Source organism: Hoplias malabaricus, chromosome 4 (assembly GCF_029633855.1).
Source record: "Hoplias malabaricus isolate fHopMal1 chromosome 4, fHopMal1.hap1, whole genome shotgun sequence".
In the NCBI taxonomy this organism is placed as follows: Eukaryota; Metazoa; Chordata; class Actinopteri; order Characiformes; family Erythrinidae; genus Hoplias; species Hoplias malabaricus.
The window spans coordinates 32,600,556-32,624,011 of record NC_089803.1 but is presented as its reverse complement, the minus strand read 5'-3'; the positions used below and the strand labels follow the sequence as shown (position 1 = coordinate 32,624,011).

Genomic DNA, 23,456 nt, shown 5'->3' with positions numbered 1-23,456 from the left:
CGATTGGCTGATGGCCCCCAGCCTCCAGGGCGGGGCATGTGTGAAAACTGGTGTGGGGAGGAGCAAGGGGTGGGGCCTGTCTTGATAGCCGTACAGGCCTGTTTCATTGTCATTAGGTCCAGCGGTCTGAGTTACCGTTCAGAGAACCCGGTGTCCAAAACGAGACCATGTTCAGAGCCGCCCTCCGCCTCTCGGTCTCCGGAGCTCGGAGTTTAACACGTTCACGACCACAGTACACAGGTAAATGGGAAAACGTGCGGCTTAAGTGAACGTCAAAGGTCGTCTGTGGTTTTCTAGTTTCCGCGAACACCTTCAGTGGAGTTAGCTGTTAGCGTGCTAACCGTAGCTTAGCGAACGTGTGTAAAGTTGCTAAGAGAGCCTCAATAATGTAGACAGTGCTCTCGCGTGTATACTCTGTTGTCTTCATTTTGAACGTGGCGTATGTATCTGTTTGAATGCTCTTATGGGGCTCTTTGTGTGTTTCTCAGTGCTTTTATGGCCGTGTCCTTGTCATGACCCACTTGAGGCCCAGATGCTTTCACACTGCCAAGTGCTAAAGGTTAGCTTACTGTTAGAGACCGGGTCCTATCTCATTTATACTTTCAAACAACGTGTTTCCGACTTAAGACTAGCTCATATACTTATACTTTGTGTTCCACGGATGTATAATATTTTAGCTTGTAAGTCTCCAGTGGATTTTCAGCTTGTGTCTGGGGGCGGAAGGCCGGTTGGTTGCGGCGGTTTTCTGAGTGCACTGACTACGTGCGCCGCAGTGAGGCGGATATGAAGAGCGAAAGAAACCTGTGACATTAGACAGGCAATATACTCACTTTGACTACACTGAGGCCAACTGTAACTATACCATGTTTAGAGAGACATGGACCGGCCTAATGCATAATACGACATTTCTATACATATGTATAAAATCTCGATCTCTACCTTTTTAACAAGAAGGCTTTAGGTTTATATTTTTAAAACCCACTCCAATAAAAAAACATGTGGTGATTATATACTAGAAGCAGTGTCATGAGTGAAAGAAGTGCCAAACGGGCGAGTTCAGATAGCCAGGGTTTCATGTGTCATAAACTTTCTCAAACCTAGTTGGCTCACTAAAGCCTGCTGTAGTTTGGTAGCTGAGTTACACAACAGTGTCTTTCAAAAGCTGATCAATATTTTCAGAGTTAAAAAAAAATACAAAGTCTAAAGAAGGAACTTACCCCACACTGTGACATGGATGGTGCTGCCAGTCATAGTGATTGCGACGTGTGGTGTTTAAATGCATTTAAATAACCCATAGGATGCAATTTTAAATATGCATCTTATTTTTGCATTGCAATGCCTCTTTTCAGTGGAAGAATCCTTGGAGTGTGGCCAGGTTTATACACACACCAGATTTTCCACCTGTGCAGAGAGACAGTAGAAATTAGTGATTTTGCTTCTCTTTTCCTAAGACTCATGAGTGATAATTTCTCATAGATTAAAAAAAAAAAAGTAATTCCAGGTTTATGTTGAACATCAAGCAGTTCAATATTTTATTAATAAATTGATCCAAAGTCACACTTGCTCCCACAGACACCTTTTATGTAATATAGGGAACTAGCAATGTCTTTAGCAAATGAAAATGAAACTAAGATGTTCAATTTTTATAACGTTTTTGCTTTTTACATATGTCTTGAAAATCTTTTCAGACTTTAATAAGAGGTCAGCTGCCTGTCTTATGTCCAGACTTGTGTCCTCTCAACAAAGGGCTGAACACGATTGCCCTTGAGATACATAACCTTCAGCTAGACCTGTAAAATGAAAGCTGCATGGTGGAAAAAGAACTGAAATTTAGATGCAACTGTTACCTCACAATGTACAAAAAAGAAAAATATATATATATATAATATTTGGAGTCTTTGCCATTGCTACTTTTTTTGTCCCACTTCATATACATATGTAAGTGCATTATGCTTATCAGTGTACACCCAATAGTATTTGCTTAATATTAAAACAGTAATTGAAAATAATACTTCTGTGGAAAACAGGACCACTGAAACCATACAGGACGACAAATAATTGTAAAACCCCATTTCCAATGAAGTTGGGACATTGTGTAAAACAAAAATAAGAACAGAATACGATGATTTGCAAATCCTTTTCAACCTATAATCAACATATACTCCCTTTATACGCAATCATGACACTCACCTGTTCCCCTGTGGACTGTTCCAAACAGGTGTTTTCTGAGCATTCCTCAACTTTCCCAGTCTTTTGTTGTCCCTGTCCCAACTCTTTTGGAACGTGTTGCAGGCCTCAAAGAGTGAACATTTGCACAAAAAAATACAATAAAGTTTATATGATTAAACATTAAATATCTAGTCTTTGTAGTGTATTCAATTGAATATAAGTTCTTTTACACAATATTGTTTTACACAAAGTCCCAACTTCATTGGAATTGGGGTTGTAGTATTTACAAGATAATGCCAGTATGTTGTTTATAACCCTGAACTGCATTGGTTTGATATTTATTTATTAAAGTAAAAGTTTGCAACAGCAACATATGTTTTTTTCAAATGAAAGTATCCATTCGTATTGATTTGGACCATCCACCGTAGAGAATGGATGAACAACTCCCAGAATCGTTATGTATGACAATTACTAGTAAACATTGTGCCTGAGCTGCTTTCACCTCATGACATGAGGCATTTTAACATTGCTGCCATATCAAGTTCAGAGGCCACAAAGCATAACCTTGCGGTGAACTGTCATTTCCTACATGTGCTGATAAATGACCGTTGTGTGTGTGCATGTGTGTATATATAAATGCACACTGCCTTCTATTTATGGTACCATGCTGTACTTCACTTCCAGTTGATGACTCAAACCTGTCTTAAACCTTTACAGTATAGCCAGGGTGCTTCTAAAACATGCTTGAGGAAATGATTTTGGGCAGTATTCTTATAATGGTATACAATAAGCAAAACATGTTAGACAATATTTAATCTTCCCTCAACGATGGAAGACCTGTGAATTTTAGACTTATTTGGAAATCTTTTTTTAAGGAATTTAAGTTAGTTAAGGGAATTTTATTTTATTTTTTATTTTATTATTTTTTTTATGTGAGTTCTGTATCTTAACCTTTTTAAACCAATTGTATTAAATATGATACATGATCTTTGGAGGTGGCTCTTTCATCATCTAATGAAAAGAAATACAGAAACAACTTTTATCCTGTTGGGGAAAGTGTTTTGAGTTCTTTCTATGAATGAAGTAGAAGTATTTCCAAACATTTGCCAAACCGTTACATTTTGGAGCAACATAAATTGTTGCTGCCTTCATTAAAACACAGCAGAATATTTAAAGACTATTTTTTTTGCGCTAAACTGAAGCAATTCCATGTATGATTTGTATGATGTTACTTGTAGTAAAACTAAGCATTTTTGTTCCATTTCATAGATTTAATGTATTCTACCTGTCTATTGCTCATTAATTATAATACATTTTCAGAAAATTCAAACTGTTTAAAGCAGCAAAACACAGACAATTTTACAAAGTATTTTTATGAAACTTTGTTAGATCAGTTGTCAACATTGATTTTGAGAGACAGATTTAAAGGAAGATGGTGATACAGATGAGTATGGGAGGTCTGAGTGACCACATACTTCAAGCTAAGGTTCAGACAGTAACAGAAACAACTGTAGTTCCTCTAAATGTGGAAACATGGTTGTGCAGATCAACAAAAAATACTCTTTGTGGTTTTTGTTTTTTTATTACGACCAGTATATGAAATGTAAAAAATGTCAAAGAGAAGAACAGAGTACACATAGGTCAAGGACCTCTGCAGCCAATGTAATGGTAAATTCTGAAGAACAGAGACAATCATTTGCTCTACATTGTTTAATTTAAATCAATCAAAATGAAGAAAAAATTGTAAAAAAAAAAAATCTGAAGAACTGTTTTAACTGATGAGGTGAACTAAAGACCGATTAAAGAACAAATATATTGTTAAATGCCTAAATATGATGCATTCAAATTATATTATCCATAATAAAATAAATAACTATGTTTAGATTTTTAGTTAAAGGGCCACAATGTGTGATTTAAAAAATAAAAAAAAGTAGTATTTAAGTATTTTATGTATATATAATAAGTATTTTTTTTATATATATAAGTTTTATTGTATTATTTATTCATGCGTCATGCTTAAAGGGTTATGTCTGGTTTTTTTTTTTACTTACTTTAGTGACCATATTTATTTATTGACTGAGTGCTTTTTCTTTTTAACTCAGCTCCTTTGGCTACTCGTTGCTACTCCCATGGCAAAGAGGAGACAGATGAGGAGTTCGATGCCCGCTGGGTCACCTACTTCAGCAAACCTGATATTGATGCCTGGGAACTGAGGAAAGGTAGGTTAAATATTAGTACATTGTCAAGTTTTCTCTTTGGCTGATGTTAAATATAAATAAATAAATAAACTACGGAAACAAAAAAATTATTCTATTTAAATTTTAGTAGGGCAGTTAATTTACATATAAAGGTGCTGTGCATCTAAATGCTTTTAAACACTGAGCATGGTTTATCTGTGCATGTTTGCCTGAAATCAGTTAATTAATCGTATGTTTATAACTGAGCTGTTCCTTCATGTCAGAGGCATTTTTGTCAGGCTGAAATATTGCTGCACTATTTTATTCACTCTCTGTTTGATTGTTGCTTCTGTCTAACTAGAATACTAACAACCAAGCTCATGGCTAGGCTGACTTAGCAACTGAAACATTATGATTTGTCAGTTTTTTGTTTTTTATGCATGAATGTCATTTGTAAAGGTAAACAGTGATACGTTATGTGGAAGCTATCAGTTTTAGCTCCTGAATTAAAGAGCAAACTCCTTGCTTTTACATAAATTAACCTTACCCATGTCTGTTTGCCTTGCCCCGCCTCCCACCTTAGTAACATTGATTTTTGAACAGTGTCTATAGTTTTAGTGTGAAATTGCCATATTTCTCATATGTGTTAAAGTTTGTGTATAATAGTTGTATAATGTATAATAATTCATTTCTTAGTTTTGACTCGTTTTATTTGTCAGAACACTTCAGCCAGATCACCTTGATTATCCTGATCATCCTGTTTTATGAATCTTATGTATGCCTTTTAAAACCACAATGTACTCTGTCCCCAAAAAACAAAATTTAAGCAGTGAAATTAATATTGACAAATGGTCTGTACATGGAAAAGGTTTTATATAACTTGTTTTCCATTCAGTTGTGTAACATCTTATAAACATAGCACAAAAAGTAAGGAAATTTGTGTTTGGTAGATTATTTCTTTGTTCTAACAGTGCTTCTTGGCCATAAATCTTATACCATTGGAAGCCTGTTAATTTGCCAGATCCTCTCTGGCAGCGCCAAACAGCTTATTCTGCCATTGACTTCTTTGGTGGACTGGATGATTGAAGTTTGAAGAAACAAGACATATTGGCAGTTTAACAATTTATTCATTTAACAAAATGGAGCCTCAGTAGCGTGTGGAAGAACCACACACAGACACAACAGCCTGGCACTTCCTCCTCATGTTGGTCACCAGCCTGGTCACTCACTGCTGTGGGATGGCATCCCATTCTTCAACCAGCGTTTGTAACAAGTCAACCAACGTGGTCTTGGTCACTCTGGCACCAACAGCACACCCAATGGGGTTAAGGTCAGGAGCTGGCAGGCCAGTCCATCCTCTCCACTCCCAAATTCTGGAGGTAGTCTCTGATAAATCCCCCTCTGTAGGGGCAAGTGTTATCATCTTGGAGGATAGAGTTTACTCCCTGATTTTGGGGATATGGGATTGCCATAATGTGGTTGCAGAATTTCATCTCGATATGTCTCTGCATTGAGACCTCCAATGATGACAAGACTCGTTTTTCCAGTGAGGGAGATGCCGCCCCACAACATCACACAAATAAGCTGTTTGGCACTGACAGAGAGGATTTGGCAAATTTTTCATGGGCGCAACCCACATACGCAGCTCTACTGCTCATCTCACAAAAGCCTGTTCCTTGGTTCCACTTTTTAAAATGTGACACCATTTAAAAGGGAAATGAACAGGCTTTCCAACAATATAAGATTTTTTGCCAAGAAGCCATGTTACAACAAAGAAATAATCTACCAAAACACAAATTTCCTTACTTTTTGTGCTATATTTATTTGGTGTGTCCATACAGTAAATGTTGCTGTTTGTTTCCTTCCAGGTATGAACACACTGATTGGTTATGACTTGGTACCTGAGCCCAAGATCCTGGATGCTGCATTGAGGGCCTGTCGGAGGTTAAATGACTTAGCAAGTGCCATTCGTATTCTTGAGGCAGTCAAGGTTTGTGAAAAACTAATTAAAATTGAGAAATATTTGCCTTCATTGTTAACTAGTAGCAATTGTTTTTAATTTGTGTTATATTTAAATGGGCTTTTGTCTATATTTTAACCAAACTTGGCTTTTACACAGAGCATTTTTCTTGTCAGTTAAAATGCTCCAATGAATTATTTTATTTTGGCTTCTATATTCTTTTAAGTTGTACTCAGAGTTGAAATAATAAGGAAATCTGACAGAAATGTGATATTTTCAACTAAACAAGCCATAGTTTTATTCTTACAATGTTCTGTGTATTAACAAAGACAGTTCATTTCCAAGATTGTTCAATAAATTAAATCTGATTTAAAAGCACAGTGGCACAGCAGGTAGTGTCGCAGGGACCTGGAGGGTGTGGGCTTAAGTCCCGCTCCGGGTGACTGTCTGTGAGGAGTTTGGTGTGTTCTCCCCGTGTCTGTGTGGGTTTCCTCCCACGGTCCAAAACACACATTGGTAGGTGGATTGGCGACTCAAAAGTGTCCGTGTGTGTGTTGCCCTGTGAAGGACTGGCGCCCCCTCCAGGGTGTGTTCCTGCCTTGTGCCCAGTGATTCCAGGTAGGCTTTGGACCCACCATGACCCTGAACTGGATAAGAGCTTACAGACAATTAATTAATTATTTAATTAATGCGTTGTAGTGTACTATAGTGTTTGAGGCTTAAACTGTTGAATGAACAAATGAATTCACTTTTTAAAGGATTTATTTCTTCCCTACTGTTGAACTCATTGTTTGTGTTTCTGAATCAAACACAGGACAAATCTGGGCCCCACAAAGATATTTATCCCTACGTTATCCAAGAGCTTCGGCCTACACTTGATGAGCTGGGAATCTCTACACCTGAGGAGCTTGGCATTGACAAAGCATAGACTTCTGCTGTTGTGGTGAGCTCTCAATAAACTGCTAGGTTCTCAATCATCTGGAAATATATCAGGCCATGGGTTCTTTGATTCTGGCCTACATCAACTACCACATGGGGGAAATAGCAGCATGACTGCGGAACTTCAATTTTTTAAATATTTCTATTAAAATTAAATTACTCCAATTGGGAATCAACATTTCCTGTTGCCCATTGCAATGTCATTTCACATTTTTGACTCTAAAAGAAAAAAAGTGTCCTGAATGTCCCTTTTCCTTGGAGATTTGTTTTCCTTTTTTAGTATGTTTAAAATCACCTGAACAGCTTAATTTATATATGCTTAACAAATATATGCCATTTAATAACAAAGCAATCAGTTTTGCTGTGATCCCACCTGATCATCAGATTTTAGCCATATTTCATAACATAATTGACCTTTAGACTTGAGTGGGGAAAAAGGAATGTGTGACACTCGAGCATGATTTTTTTAATGTGTGTGTTTTAGGCATAATGCACCATGTTTGTGAATGTGTTGTACAGTGATTTTGTGTGATATCTTTTGGTTAAATTAAACACTGATAACAGACAGGGATGGGAGGTATCCATATTTTTCATACAATGGAGTGTGGGGTGCTCAGTTAGGCTGCGTGTGTCTCCTGTTTTTAAGTGTGGGTTGAGTGAAGTGTTTTTCAGCACTGTTCAGTTCAGCTCAGCACAGCAAGTGTTGATGATAAAAACAGTTTCTGAGAGAAATCTGGAGAAACAGAAAAATTTGAAAATACGCAAAATAAGACGGTTCTATCAACAACAGCATAGCTGGCCAACTAACTGCCATCTGTGTAGCATGCCACAGCAGATGCTTTCCAGCAAACTGAGGCTTACATATTTAGATGGAGCCTCATATCTGTGAGCATATGGTTGAGTGAAGTGTTCTGAGTGTTTGTTTGTTAATTTTCATTCATTTCTTTTAACCCAAAGCCAGGAGCTAAACTCAACTGCTTTGGGCTACTGGACTTTTTTTTCCCTCCATTTTCCCCTCCCCTCATCTGTTTTTTCAGACTGTGAAATCACCATTCAGTGAGCACCCTCAGCACCCCCACCCTGTGGCTTTCTTAAAAGCACATGAACACACTCTTTGGTCTTGTACTTAATTACACCAAACACAAATTTGATACGCCACACGCATTGTTTTTTGAAATACCACCCTCATTTTGAAATACTGTCCACATTTTAAACACCAAGGTATACTGTATTACTGTTATACCACCCAACTCTAGTTACAGATATCTGGTTACCTTCTTCAAGACCGTTGCAAACTGTTCTGTTTTTGGAACTTTAAAAGAATCAACACAATTTGTTATTAATTGTAACATGACAGTATTTCTCCTGTATTCCTTTGCAGATTGTTCCGAGGACCTGTTGCTGGGATGGAGTGGACCTCTGTACTTGAAGTCTTTGCCTCATGTCGTATTTGTGTTTATATTTAATTGGCCTTTATTATGTTCTTTTGCTTGTAAAATATTGATGGACTTAATAAAGGGACATTTATCTTTACTGAACACATTTGTCTGTCTGTTACCAAGGTCTTGTTTAAGTTAATTCCATGAGTTCAATGTTGCATCGCATTATCATGAAATAAATGACCCATGTGCAGCACAGCATTTCTTTTTCATTAGTGTGAGTTTCAGGGACCACTAGGGGGCGCTATGCAGACACTTCTTTAGTAGGCCTAAAATAAAGCCTTCAAAACTCCCTGCTAAAAATATTCTGATAGGTCTAATAGCTGATGAATGGTCACCAACAACTGCAATAAAACATTTTTCATTATTTATTTTCATTATTTATGCGCAGGGTTTAGAACTAGATCCATGTGAAGGAATGTCTATATCAGATCTGTAGTGCAGTGTAAAGGCTTTTAGTCATTTTCCCCAGCTTTATACAAATGTGCTTGGTCTTAGAGGGAGAAGGTGCTAGAAGCCCTGTCCCAAATGGAGCCCAAAACACTGTGGTCCTCTTCAAAGTCTATGCTTCAGTTACAGCAACAACATACATGATCTGATTTCAGCCACTGTATGTTACCAAATTTCCCCTGCAGGGCAAAAAAACCCTAAAGGGAGCTTGTTTCCAATGTGTTTGTGTCAGACTTGTGTAATTTGCAGGCTCTTTTGTGTTTAAATCAGCAAATGTAATAATATGCAGTTTTTCAGTTCAGATCATAATGTCGCTGTCCAGTTAAAAAACGTATTTCCTAAAATACCAACTAAAGGAAAGGCAAATAACATATTTCAGTGAAAGTTAATGTCAAATTATTTTATTATAAGTCATTTTGGAGCATTTATATTGGTTCATTCATCATGAAATTTTCACACAGTGCTGTAAACTAAACATTTACCAAAATGGAGATACAGCTTTTCAATTGAACAGCAACTATAAGTACAATGCATCTCAGTGTCAATTCTATTAATAAAGAAATGCATTCATATTTACACATTCCTCTTTCCATATTAGAATGCTGCAAAATAAATAAAAGTCTATTCTGATCAGTCCTTTCCTGTACCTTCATGAATTTTGGGTATTAGACCTATGTAGAGTCCACATTCTTACAAACTTCACAGCTTTCCATCAAATCAAAGTTTATTTGTCACATACATGGTACAACTTGCAGTGAAATGCTTTGACGACACATTAACACTGACACACATTAACAAAAATAAGAGTTAAGGAAATAGAACAAAACATAAATTAAATGTATAGACATTCTCAGAATAAATAATACTAAACTAAAAAGAATTAAAGCTACAACAAATACACAAGAAAAATAAAACATAAAAATGTAGATATGTATAAAAAAGAAAATAAAAAGTGAGCCGTGTGTATGGCATACAGATGAGATCCCTAGTGTGCTCATTTCTGCTGAACTTTCCAGGGCTGTGTATGATTGCTCTCCATTTCCTCACTCATCAAACAACTTCAAAAAATGGTGTCTTTTTGGGACATTAGGGACATGGCTAGAGTGTACCTGCTTCATCACTTAGTTTGAAAGAGATCAGTGATGTGACTGAAAGAAAGAACACAGAACTACTGACTGGTCCATGTTTGCTGCAAATAAAAAATGGGGGCATTTCTATGCTTTGGTAATTATTTGGTAATTTTTTTTAACTGTGATATAAAATAGCTTTCAAAAATCAGTATTAAGATTTTACAGATTTAGACTTTGTCTTTTAATTAATATGTTACATCCACCATTTAATAGTTTGAGTTCATATAAATGTCTTTTTCACATGTGCTGCCTGTTGCTCCTCTGTAGTGATTTAAGTTAAAAAGAAAACAGTGGACACTCGGCCACATAAAGCTGTGTGTATGTGGTGTGTAAATGTATGGGGCCTGGTGGGGGCGGGCTCTTCGTGTTGAGGGGCTTCGGTTTGGTCTGGTGTTGCTCTCGGTGTGTACGTAGTAAGTGGAGGGCGGTGTGAGTCTGATCGAGAGAGAGAGAGAGAGAGAGAGCTGAGGTGAGCTCAGGCAGGCATTTCCCTTCTTCGTCTGCCCCCTCCCTGTTTGCTTTTAAAGGGGGAAAAATCCCACCATCGATTTTCCCAGTGAGCACCGCCAGGCTATTGCTCTCTCGTCGGGGACGTTAAACACATACAACACTCGGGTGGATGAGAGTCTCACTAGTGCACTCCGATCAAGCGAGGACAGCCCTGTAAAAGAAAGAGAGACGAGAAGGGGAAAGAAACACTAAGGAAGGAGGGATGGTGGACAACTCCAGTAGCGGCAGCAGCAAGGCGCAAATGGTGAGTGCCCCAGTCATTGGTACTGGAAAAGTCCGGTTAAACCCAGACTGATGATTTATGTGCTGTGAAACCGACCTGCTGGCTTCAAGTCCTTGCAGAACATGAGCAGGGAAGCCATGAAGTGGGTTTTGTGTCCAGTTTGTGGGTGTTTTAATCGTGGACGCTCTTTGGCTAGCTATTTTTGTTTGTTAATTCTCTTTAGACCTGGGACTGTTACACAAAACAGGAGTAATGAGTTAGCCAGATTACTTAAGCCCAGAGTAGAGGACTGTCTCTATCTTTTTTTTCCTACTAGACACGTATGACTTGAAGCTTACGTTATGTGGCTAAGCTGAGTCCTGCTTTGTAGACTAACTAACTTGCCCCCGCTTCAGCTTTTATGTCCACATTGGACACGTCATGATTTTTCGGGAGTTTTGTGCTCCCCTCCCTGTTTGTTCACCTCCTGTGCACCTTTTGACGTATTTAAATTACAAATCAGTCGTGAACGGTCTATTTTAGACGTTTCAGACCCTCTTTTGACCCCGTTGTGTCCGTCAAACCGGCCCCGAGCCGCTGGCTCTCGGCTGCCTGTCCTCCGTGTTGGTGGTGGTCATAGTTAACTGTTGATTTTGGACGAGCGCCATTACTTTGGAGCAGCCGCCGCTCAGCAGTGAGCCAATGGTTTACGGCAGTCACACAAACTTAAATTTGTACCTGGCTTTAAAAATAATCAACAGGCTTACACCAACGTACTTTATTTGTTCGAAGTGAATTATTTATCTCAGTGTAAAACGAAGCGGTGTTTGACCGGAAATCCGCTCCTCTTGGCGAAGTGGCCACAGCTCGGGTCAAAGGACAGCCGTGCTCTCCCTCTTGCCATAAATAACCAGGGGTTGGTACACTTTAAATTTACTGTCTCAACAGAGCTAAAACGAGGTTGACTGAACACAACACGTATCATTACAGTGAATTCTGAAGATAGACGTATGGTTTTGACCTTAATGTCCGGGTATGTTCGTGTGTTTCAGGTTTTCCGAGAAACTCTCACGACCCGTTAACCTTCCAGACCTGCCCGTGTTTACTAAGCGAGCTGATATTTGTGCTTATTTTGGGACTAAAAAGTGCGGGAAAAATCACTTGAATTTAATTATGTTTGCCACTTTTGTATTGACTTTATTTTTGCGTCTCTAATATGGATCAAATATGATTACTTCAAAACAGTGTACAGACTTATTTTAGATAAAGACGTTTTAGATGTAGACAACTTACACTTTCTAAACTGTCTTTACTCCTGATTACGTTTTTAAGATTTTTTTTTTACCTTTTGTGTTGTCTTTAAAATGCTGTTATATAACCTTTTCTGGTAATTTCCATTATTTAAACCCAATTAGGTAAAATACTAACAGGAGCTAGTAGTAACTGGTTATAACACACATTATCTTTCAGTGCCATGAGTTCTAATCTTCTAATTATAAGTGATTTTGTTAAACCAGATAACCTATATTTTGCAGGCCAGATAAGTAATGTGTGGGAGAAACAGTTTATTTAAAGCCCAAAGATTCAAGTGCTACAGTTTTTAATTTAAATGTTTATTTTAAGAACCTTTATATTATGTGGTGTTTCTTTAAATGTTCTCTTCAGTTCTAATCCTTGAGGGTTAGCATCCAGTCTGAGGATTTCCTTCCTTTCACACACTTGAACTGACTTATTAAACAATTGGCAAGTTTAGTGTCTGTAGGGACACTGTAGGGAAAGTGAGGCTGAATATTGACCCTGAAAAAACATAACTTTTTTTTTTTCACCTTTTTTTTTTTTTTTTTTTTTTTTTGTGATGTGAAATATTAGATGTCACTACTTGTGTCTTAGATAGAATGGTAAATAAAATGCCCAAAATAATGTTGGTGTTATTTGCTCCACAGCCCATTATATCTCATGACAGCAGCCTGGCAGGAGTCTTCTCACAGGCAGCACTTGGTGGAGGAACTGGTGTCAAACTTGAAGCTGTAATGGAGCAACTCCAGAGACAACAACAAGCCAAGTTAGAGATGGAACGTAAAGAGAGACACATCAGAGAAGCTCACATTCTCTACGCCCAGCAACTGGCAGCTCAGCAAGCCATCATGGCCTCAGCAAGGGCTCAGGGTGCACCACTGACCCTCGAATACTTCAACAAGAGTGCCCTAGAAAGAGTGCAAAAGAGTAGCCAGCCACCTCCAGCCAGCAGAGTTTCTACACAGAGCAGTGTGGACTCTGTACGGGAGGAGGATGACGAGGATGAGATGGACAGAGGAAGAGGCTCTGCAGGAGAAGAAGATGAAGAAGATGAAATGATGGATGGTGAGGAAGGTAGTGAGGAAGAAGAAAATGAGGGTTTGGAGTTTCTAAGGAAGCAGAGCCTTGCGCTCCAACAAGCTAGTGTAGGAGGTCAACCATATCCCTTCCCTTCCTATGCTGCCTCTCCCTCAGCTGCAAAGAAACGGACACGCTCACCCCCACTGAAAGTAAAAGATGAGCCAGAAGACAGCCCGTCCCCTACTGAACAGCATTCATTTTCCACACCGAATGGCCTGGCCGATTGGGGCTTTGATGAATCAGTCAAACAGGTTTGTGTAATGTCCATATAAACTTTTTGCTAATTGTCTGTTTGGTTTTGGTATTTCTGACTTAATCAAAATGGCTGCTTGTTGAGTGTGGCATAGAAGTTTGATGAATTATGTTTTTTTTGGGGGGTTTTTTTCATATTTTTTTGTTCTTATTATTATTATTATTATTATTATTATTTAAATAATTTGCATGCTTAATCTTAGAATTTATAAAATCTGTTTGTATTATTAATAACAATTTGGGGTTTAGTATTGCGGAAACAATGTTCTTTAGTATAACATTCATATCAGATTATGCTTCTGATTTCTTCTCTTTGCTAAATCATCGTTTTATGTTTAACTTGGTTTGTTTCTTTCAGTTTTTTTTACATTGTTGGTCTTCTCCTGCTGTGTTCAAAACCATGCATGACTCTTGCTCTTTGAATTTTGTTAGTGGGTTCCTTTAAGAGTCCAGTGCTGACCTGTTTTGTCTTTAAATACCTTCAAAGTGTGGTGTTCTGGCAGTCAGCCCAGCAGACTGGGAATTTCATTCTCTCTTTCATTCATTCTCTCTTTTCTTCCTGCATTCTCACTTTCCTCTGTTGTTCCTGGCCCGTGGTGTTTTCTTGGAACAGACACTTGGCAGAGTACTGCTGTCTTGGCTTCTGTCCAAAGAAGCATGCTGTCATGGCTGCCAGACAGAAGGCAGAGGTGTTGTGGACGCGTGCCTCCGCCACAGGAGACCAGGCCCTTTAGCTTACACTCATTGTAGAATCTAACCTAAATGTGCTAATATTGTGGCCCTGAACCTTAGCAGTTTTAAATTAGTTTGAGGGATGATATGCTTAATCACAGGGGCTGTGGGAAAGCTGATATTATAGTGATGTACTACATTCTAAAAGAAAATCTGCATACATTATTTCTTTGTTGAATTAATTTTCTGTTAATTACAGAGAATTCATTTTTAATTATTTGGTGACTTTTTTTTGTTCTATGGAGTCTTTTCAATGAAAAAAAAAATCCTATTAGCTTTATCTGTACTGGATTTGACCTACTTAAGTTTTTTTTACCTGACTTAAGTTAATTACAAACTTGAAGAGGGGTTTGGCATTGAAACATTTGCACACTTGTTTGTAGACATGTTTTTTTATTAATAGTAATAATAGTAATGTATTTTATGCATTTCTCATACCTTAGGTTGTTTACAGAGCAAATGAAGGTAGGGACAAATGTATTTGGTATTCAAGATTTTTTATTTATTTATTTTTTTGGGTCCACAGTTACACTAATACAAATCAAGTCTTATTCTGCATTCCTTTTGTTCCAGATGTTATATATATGAATAAATAATAAATATATGAATATATGAATAAAACCAATGAAATAAAAACATTGAACAACAAGAAAATGAGAGAATGCTATATACATATGAGGTAGGCTAAAGTGCACAAAAGGCAGAGTATGGCATCAGGCTTAAATAGTTCTAGGGCAAAGACCAGTCCATGTTATAGTATGGGTTCCATTTTAGAAGCAGTTCTAGTGAGCACACAGCTGTGAAGCTCTCATTGTGGAAAGTCAGGCTCCATGTTGATGGGCAGTGCTCTGATGTTTTCGTCACACCCAAGTCACTATATATTTAGACGCTAATGGTCTGTGTGGTGTAGGCAATAAAATTGCCTATGTGCACCCTTTTAAAAACTAGCTGGATGTGGGCTTCATTATAGCTGGAGACTGTTTGACTGGTAGCTTCCATGGCTATGGTTAAACTAGCAATCATATAGTAATCTGGCATATGCTTCTGAAGTTTTATTTTCTTTTCCCCTCGATTTCTAAACACATTGGTTTAAGCTTTCTTTGCTTTTATATTTTTAAATAAACTTATCAGAAAATGTCTACACATTAGATCTCTGATCAGATTAAATCTAATGCTCAAAAACACTACAGTTCCTTCATTTCTTTCAGTGCTGTTGAATGTTTAAGTTGGCCTGTTGAGATCAGATTCAATTCAATTACTTTTTTTATGGTTTGCTTAATTCTATACTTGTTTGAAACATTTTTCCACTCTGTTTCCTTAGTTTTTCAGTTTGACTTGGTTCTGACATGGATGGGAGGGAATTTATTGTTGGCTGAGAATGTCCTTTTCTTTCTTTTTGTTTTGCTTCCTTTTTATCTTCTCTTTCTTTATGCCTACTCTTTAGCATTTAATGATGCTCTGCTGTGGTAACAGTATCAGATTGCAGTGTGTGTATAAGGGGGGGGGCTGTGGTTGGAAGAGGGAAAGGACTGGTTTGATGGCACCAACTACACAAAAGAGAACAGATGCCACAAATGGTATTTTCAAAGAGGGTGGGGGGTTGGCTTTTTGGAGCCTTTCACACTTAAATGGATAAGCCTCAGTCAATCGGTAAACACAGTCTCTCTCTCTCTATCTCTATCTCTATCTCTCTCTCTCTCTCTCTCTCTCACTCACAGGACCATGGTAATGTTTACATGTAATATTTGCAAATAAGGGAATTAATTGGCAGTGCAGTGATAAAAACAAGTTGAAGTCTGCTTTGTTTATAGTCTCCATGGGGAATGACCTACTGTGGTACTGAAGTCATGTGCATATGGCTCAAGGAATAACCTTTCAGGAATCATTAGAATCAGGCATTTCATTAAGACTTTAGTTATGTGAATACCTCAGTAATGGAATTTTAGTTATTTAATATAAGTGATTTTTGTGTAAACCAAGGACTTCTAGGAGTGTCATGTAAAATGTGAATTACTGGCATGGAAGCTATGTGCTTGTTGTTATAGCACTACAGTAATGCTGACTGATGTTTTAAAAGCTACCTGACCAACCCCAATGGCGCAATGTCTTTTTTTTTTTTTTTTCGTCACACACTAGTAGCAAGCTTTTTGAATGACTGCTACAATGCCCCCTTTGTGGTCACCTAGCATGCTAATCTAGTATGATTAATGGAGGTTTAATCAGGTTCAGTGGACACTGGACAACCCGTGTGCAGAATTACAGCCTGCTATGCTTAGCTAGTACGAATATGTGCCCCCCTACTTTTACTGATGTGAAACCTGCCTTTATGGTCAATCACTGCATTATTTATTTATTTAAATCTTTTTTCATTTTTGTTTTGCACTAGTATTTTTTTATTAATGCTTTGCCTGCACATGCCACTGCAATAATCTTACCCTGTAAGTTTCTGCTGTGTTAAATGGAGGTTGTTACTGAGAGAGGAAGGATTGTCTACTGATGGACAAAAGGTCCTTTTAACCCGAGGTGTTGATGAGATGTTGCTATGGTTCCTCGTAAGTCTCATAAGTTTGTCAGCCTTTAAACTTTATTTTCTCAGTGTTGAAGACAGCGGGACTGGATGGTGAGGTTCAGCTGTCTTTTTGTGGTTGGAGAATGATCTTGTTTGTCCAACACTGTTGCATTATTTAACTGTCACCTTGGCAACGCATCAAGCTTATGCTGGCAGTACAAGCCAGCTGGTAGCAATCAGTTTCTATTAGCTTATATCAGGGTTTACTGTTGCAGTGGAATGATTTCCAACATAAATTATCAATCAGCATAAGACTTGCGACTGTTATCACTGCTGTAAATGTAAATCATTTTTGTAATGTTGCTTAAAGCATTTATTCTGCTGCTTTTTAATATATGCTTCATATAGACATTTTAAAATTAGATCATTTTTCCCATGGTAATGTTTCAGTAATGTGTATGTCTTATATATATATATATATATATATATATATATATATATATATATATAGCAATGTTTGTTTATTTGAGCCATGGCTGTGTGTCTTCAATTGGTAGCTGTGAAGTATGGACAGTTTGGAAGCAGTGTCTCTGGTCGGCCAATTTACTGACCTTAGGGTTATACTTTTAAATAGATACATAGAGTAAAAACTATCAAAGATGTTATTCACTATTATTTATATACCAATTAAGTTTATGACCATGATAGGCCTCTCAGATATCAATAGTTTTGTGTCAAATCATCTGCAGTTTTCACTGAATATAAATAAATGTTCTAGTTAAAAGGTTTTCATGTTTGTCTTTCATTGTCACTTGATACTACCTCTGCTTGGTGGTCCAGCTTCATAGAGAGGTAGCATTGGGCTTTATTGTAGGACAGCTCTCCAGGGTCCTATGATGATGTGATCATGGTTGTCAATGTAAAGTGCAGCCATCTGTGAGATCAGAGCCTGTTCACTTCTCATAGTCTGAGTAGCGCCTTCGTTAAGGTTGGCATGTCTGCATTCACACATTGCTTGCTTTGTACAGGCAGGGATTTTGTGTTAACTAGGCAACGTACAGTGGACGGTGGCTCCAATCATCTCCATTGGAGACAATGAAACACTGTGGGGCAGTTTGAATGAGCCATTGTGCTGCACTTTCAGTAGGATAGCGTGAACTTTGTGGTTGAGCAGGAACTTTTAAAGCTTAGATCGGAGGAATTTGATAGTAAAAATCTTTATAGGCTTAGTGTGAGAATGTGAGGTATTGGGAGGTGTGTGTGTGTGTGTATGTGTGTGTCTAGGTTGTCCAGCCCCACCCAAAAGAAACATTCCAAGTGGAATTAAGAGTTCCTACTCTCTTCTCTTGAAATGGTGAGAATTCCCACTGGGGGGCTGTGTAAGAGCAGAGAATAGAGGGAGTGGCCATTCTGCAGTCGTCCTGTGATTTGTGACCTTTTCTAGTCAATTTTACTGGACGTAACAGAAGTAGTAATGGAGGGGGGTGGTAATCGAGCAGGAAGGTAGATGGGGAAGGGAGGGGGCTGCTTTTTTATTTCCTTGTCCATTTCCTTTACCCCTCAGCAAGTCTAGAATGCAACCCCTCTCACGAAACCCCTATGTTCAGCGCCTGTCCTGACCTGCCTTGTAAAAGGATTGAGATCCACTCACCTCTGCCAAAAAATAAATAATAAAACCAAATTCCTCCTGTTTAAAACAAACCGTTTTCAAATTCTGCTTAAATTCAGAATTTTAAAAATTCTGTCTTAATAAATGAGACATTTGTCAGTATATATCTGTAAATTTGACATTTGTTTTTTTAGCTTTTAAAAAGTTTTCTGAGATGCATTTAAATAGTATGTGCTTTTAAAGACAAAGTACCTGTGTGTTAAATTCATTTGTGCATTATATATGTTCTACAAACGTTATTATCCAAGTGCTAAAACAAATTTTTCTAGTTTGTTAATACAAAATGTCCTAATAATGGTGCTGAGCAGAGATGGACCTGTGTGGGCTGAAACATTCACACCTGTGTCCATTTCTTTGAAAGACAATCTATTTTGTAAAATAGGGCCTAGTCTGTAGTCAGCCAATGGATATGACCCTTGCCTCAGGCTGTGCTAAAGCTGTTTGGATCTAGACAAGCAGCTACAGGCTCCTCATGACCCCCAGTGTTGTGGCTGTTCCCTTTTATGTAGCCAGGGTTGGCGGGCCTACTTTTTTTGTTAAACACTGCTGTATCTTGATTTTACAATTTATAATGTTGCCCTGCTTTGTATATGTTTGTTATCTCTATTGTCCTTCTACAGTGGTAATGAAAATTGTGCAGGTACAGGGTAATAAACCTGTATGTTTAATGTATATTGTCTTTGCTTGCACTCATTTTCATATTTGTCTACTAACCTTTATCTATATATTTTTAGGTACATTTTCCCATGGAATGACACAGGCAGTTTTCTGCTGAGAGATTTTTCCCCTCACTTTTCTACTGATTGTTTTTATTTATTTATTTATTTATTTTGTGCTCCTGAGTTCATGTTATGCAGCGTCACATCTGCCATAGAGCCATTTGGAGTTAGCAACATGTTTACATTAACTCATTGTCGGTATTGCTCAACACCACTACTGATGCCAAATTGTTTGTGTTGCCATGGTTAAAAGACATAGCCTCGCAGTTCTGAGTGGAAAGCAGTTCGTTATTTATGGAACCTTAAAATTGCACTACTGTATAAATATTTATTGAATGATCAATGGAAAATGCTTATTGTGCAGCAGATATTTTAAATTAAAGTACAATTTACTGCATAATTGCGTGGGAGTATAGTTAAATTAACTATAATTGTTGCATAATCAAAAGTATCAACTTTAGCAGCTGCTTTCACGCTACATGTGATGACACACGGTCAGCCATGAATGTGGCCCCATATAAAGAGGAGATCCTTTACAACCCCCACCCCCTTCACAGCCCCTTGGCTCCCCAGCACAGCAAGGAGCTAAATAAATGGTTCTCTGACTTTGAGCAGGGAACTGCAGGACCAATTATTTGATTTGGATTAAAAATTACAGAGGCCCCCTGCCAGGCTTTTAAGTTGATTTCAGGGATATGGCTCAGAGCAGCTGTGCCATTCTAAGAACTCTCTTCACCATCTGGACGTGACTGAGATTCCTGCAGTGATTTTCAGGGGTATCACAGTACTTCAAAAGGGGAAACAATTTCAAGTTTTCTACCGTGTACTCTACTTGGATATTAAAAACTGTATACCAAGCATCATGGCTGTTTAAAAATATATTTGGAAATACATTATAAATGTGATTTTGTTCCTAGCTATTAGCTTTTTTTTTTTTTTGTCCACCCATTTAAACTGTGTGTGACACCAATACTTGTTTTGCTTTGCATGCTCTGTGAACCTTCCAGGCTTTAGCGTTGTGCCAGCTCTGGAACTCAGGTTCTTTATTTCCTGTAAATGCAAATACTGGCCGTCCTTTACAGCTTACTGTGATGTTTGCATTGACAGCCAAATAGATTTGTTTGATTTTCAGTGTTAGTTTAGTTTTGTCAAGGAGTAATTCCAATTCTGCTTTTTTATTTCCCTATGTATCAGCTACGTTCTTAAATTTACTTTGATATTGATATCCTTATCGCTAGATTTCTTTTCCTTGGCTCATTGTATTTAATGCTTGCCATAATTTAGAATGGTACATGGCGAGCTCTAACTGTGTTCACACTTGTGACATAAGGGGTTTGTCTTGTCTTCTAGAGTAATTATTTGACATGGTCAGTTAGGCTATGTGAGTTTCTATAGAATTGATATGGGGGAGGGGAATTCATTTCCTCCTGCTATCCCAGATGGTCATCTGGTTCCTCCTCTTGGCTAATTTGCCCACTCATCAATCAGTCTTCTATAATATGATTAGTAAGGCCAAAGCCTGACTAGTAAGCCTGATAACAGCTTGTGGAGTTTATAAATGTCTTGAGGGTCAGATAACATTACACAACCTGTCTCTGCAAGTGCCATGTTACCTCAGTGGGGGGAAAAATTATTTGCTCAAGCACAAATGGAAGATGAAACCTGTGAGCTGAATGTATTTTAAATGTATTGCTGTTGGTTCTGTTTCATTATCTAAATACTTCAGTTTTTATAATGTGTATGTATACATGCATACAGATGTCTCTCACTTACACATCACAATGCCACACAGTGTGTCTGCCCTCCACAGTGGCTCCCCTGCTGAGTGGGCTCTCCTCTGGACCCAGCTGGTGTGTGTTAGCTATAAACTCTGAAGATCACGCTCTCTCCCCAGCTGTGATTCACTTAGCATATTAAAGAGGGGGATGGAGGGGACTCCTGTAAAACTGCTTTATTGCCTCTTTGCCTTGTCCTTCCTAACTCTGCTCAGATGAGCTCCAGTGTGCAGCCATGATAGCTAGTAATCAAGCAAAGAGTATGTGCACCAAGGGACTCTTAGAGTTTTTAAGTGCTTTATTGGTCCAGTGATGCAGAGCATTTAAAGGAAGTCATTTCAAAGATGCCAATCAAAAAAAGAGCCTGAAAACTCACAAAGTAGCATAGTAATTTGAAGTGTGTTTGTTTGATGGTGGCATTTGTTCCAGATGAATACATGTTGATAAGATGTTCTTTTCCAGAGTGATTGATAATCTGTTTGGATTAATGGATCTTGATTTCAGCAATGTAACATTACAACATAGAATTGAAACATGACTTGAATTCTGTAAATGTGCCTTTAGTTAAAGCCCAGAGATCAGCACAATTATTCTGTAATGCTTGTTTGCTTTGTTTTATTTGCTTGTTTTTTCCTGACATCTACATCAGATCAGTTCCTTTCTGTTGTGTACTAAAGCTGGTTTCTCACTGTCCACTCCACTTTTGAACTAAGAATGTCCTTCACCTTACAGAATGGCAATGCAAGTTGGAATGAAGAAAGCGATGGAGGTAAAGGAAGAGGAGAGGCCTCCCGGGACTTTGCCAAGGTAAACAATCAGATCCAAAAGTCATGGTTGTTACGTTTGTTATGCTCTTATCAGTGACATACTGATACAGTTTAAGGGTGTTAGGTGAGGGGCCACTGCTGCTTAGATGTGCTGATCTAATGAAAAGAAAAGATGGTATAATTAAGAATAAAAATAATAATAAAGAATGATGCTTATTTTTTACACATATTGGAGCATGCTTCTAGGTTACATTTTATGATGTTAATGTCAACTTACTGCTGTAAATAATTGGGATATGTTCATTTTGGATTGGTAATCTGATGCCTATATCTGATTTTTTTTTCCTTCCCCCCCATGTACCATTCTCTCAGGGTTACTGGATAAACAATTATAATTTTATTATGGAAAATAAGATCTATTGTTTCTGTATGGATCTTTGCCCAGTAGTACAATAGATATGGCATAAAATATAGATTTGAACTATTGAATCTCTACTACTCATTTTTAATTAAATATTTGGAAAAATGGTGATGATTCCAGTACCGTTATGTGACCATAGTAAAGAGTATCGTGGGATAGATTGGAAATAAATATTGCTCTGATTATCTTTTTCAGCTTTATGAACTGGACAGTGATCCTAACAGGAAGGAGTTTTTAGATGACCTTTTTACTTTCATGCAGAAAAGAGGTGAGGTGGATTATTTTTTTTTTTTTTTGTTATTATTCTTTACATTTTAGAAAACACATGTAGAAAATTGTAGCTGCAGTGCTTAATTCAGATATTCAGAATTAGCTAATTTATTAATATTTGAATTAATCACATTTGAGAATGAGTCCTTGCAAATGTCTTCCATGTCTAACATGAGGTTTCAGTACTTTTAGGCTGCATAACCACAGCAGGTAGTATGGCCAAATAATTTTTTAATTAGGCTCTTTTATTGTGACCTGCAATATTCTAAACATTTCATGCTCCTAAAAAGACTGACATTCATAAAGCACAGTGCTTCATGTGGCATGATCATCTAGTGCAGGGGTGTCAAACCAAATCCACGGAGGGCCGTGTGGGTGCAGGTGTTCTTTTCAACCACGCAAAAGCCCCACACTACTGAAAGTCAAGATCTATTGATTAGATCCAATGATTAAAAACAGGTGGAATGAGGTGTGGCTTCTGTGTGGTTGGAAAGAAAACTTGCACCCACACGGCCCTCCATGGATCTGGTTTGACACCCCTGATCTAGTGGTAAACAAGGGTCATATTGTTTTCATGTTAAAATGGAAAAATAAATGGGTATTTAAATGTTCTACTCCAATCCAAATTCGAGAAACAGAACCAAGTTACTTTTGAACAAGTTTTTTTTATTGCCAGAAGTGATGATGATTTTTCCCTCTCAAAATAGAAAATCAAAGAAATGAAACAAATCAAAAAAAGAAAATAGTTAATTTGCTGTGCAAAATCTCCTCAGACTGCTTGAAGAAATCCCCTTTCCTTCCTACAGTCTCTTGTCGTAGTCACATATATTGCCTAATCTAAAATTATGTACGCTTTTGATTTCAAAGCCATTCTGCCAATCACAGCTCTATTAACAGAAAGAGCAAGCATAAAATAAAAGATGGACAGATTTCTTTACAGTCCTTGAGGTATCTTGACAATGACCTTGTAACTTTCAACTTGAAACCTGA

At 37.7% G+C, this 23,456-nt stretch overlaps 2 protein-coding genes across 3 annotated transcripts in view; both read left to right on the top strand.

Moving 5' to 3' along the window:
• Positions 1–73: 73 nt before the first annotated feature.
• On the top strand, positions 74–8,793 carry cox5aa (cytochrome c oxidase subunit 5Aa). The gene is made up of 5 exons (XM_066668589.1): positions 74–240; positions 4,272–4,388; positions 6,215–6,336; positions 7,121–7,249; positions 8,627–8,793. The coding sequence occupies exons 1-4, from the start codon at positions 168–170 to the stop codon at positions 7,232–7,234; spliced, it is 426 nt and encodes a 141-aa protein (XP_066524686.1). The 5' UTR covers positions 74–167; the 3' UTR covers positions 7,235–7,249; positions 8,627–8,793.
• Positions 8,794–10,627: 1,834 nt separating this feature from the next.
• The window catches only part of arid3b (AT-rich interactive domain 3B), a 29,676-nt gene continuing 16,847 nt past the window's right edge, over positions 10,628–23,456 (top strand). Inside the window, exons 1-4 of one of the 2 annotated variants that reach the window (XM_066670012.1) lie at positions 10,628–11,018; positions 12,920–13,603; positions 21,741–21,815; positions 22,392–22,464. In XM_066670012.1, coding sequence (XP_066526109.1) covers positions 10,977–11,018; positions 12,920–13,603; positions 21,741–21,815; positions 22,392–22,464 — 874 coding nt within the window. In that variant the 5' untranslated portion in view covers positions 10,628–10,976. Of the gene's footprint in view, positions 11,019–11,790; positions 11,893–12,919; positions 13,604–21,740; positions 21,816–22,391; positions 22,465–23,456 lie in introns of those variants that run through there. The other variant, XM_066670013.1, reaches the window with a different exon arrangement.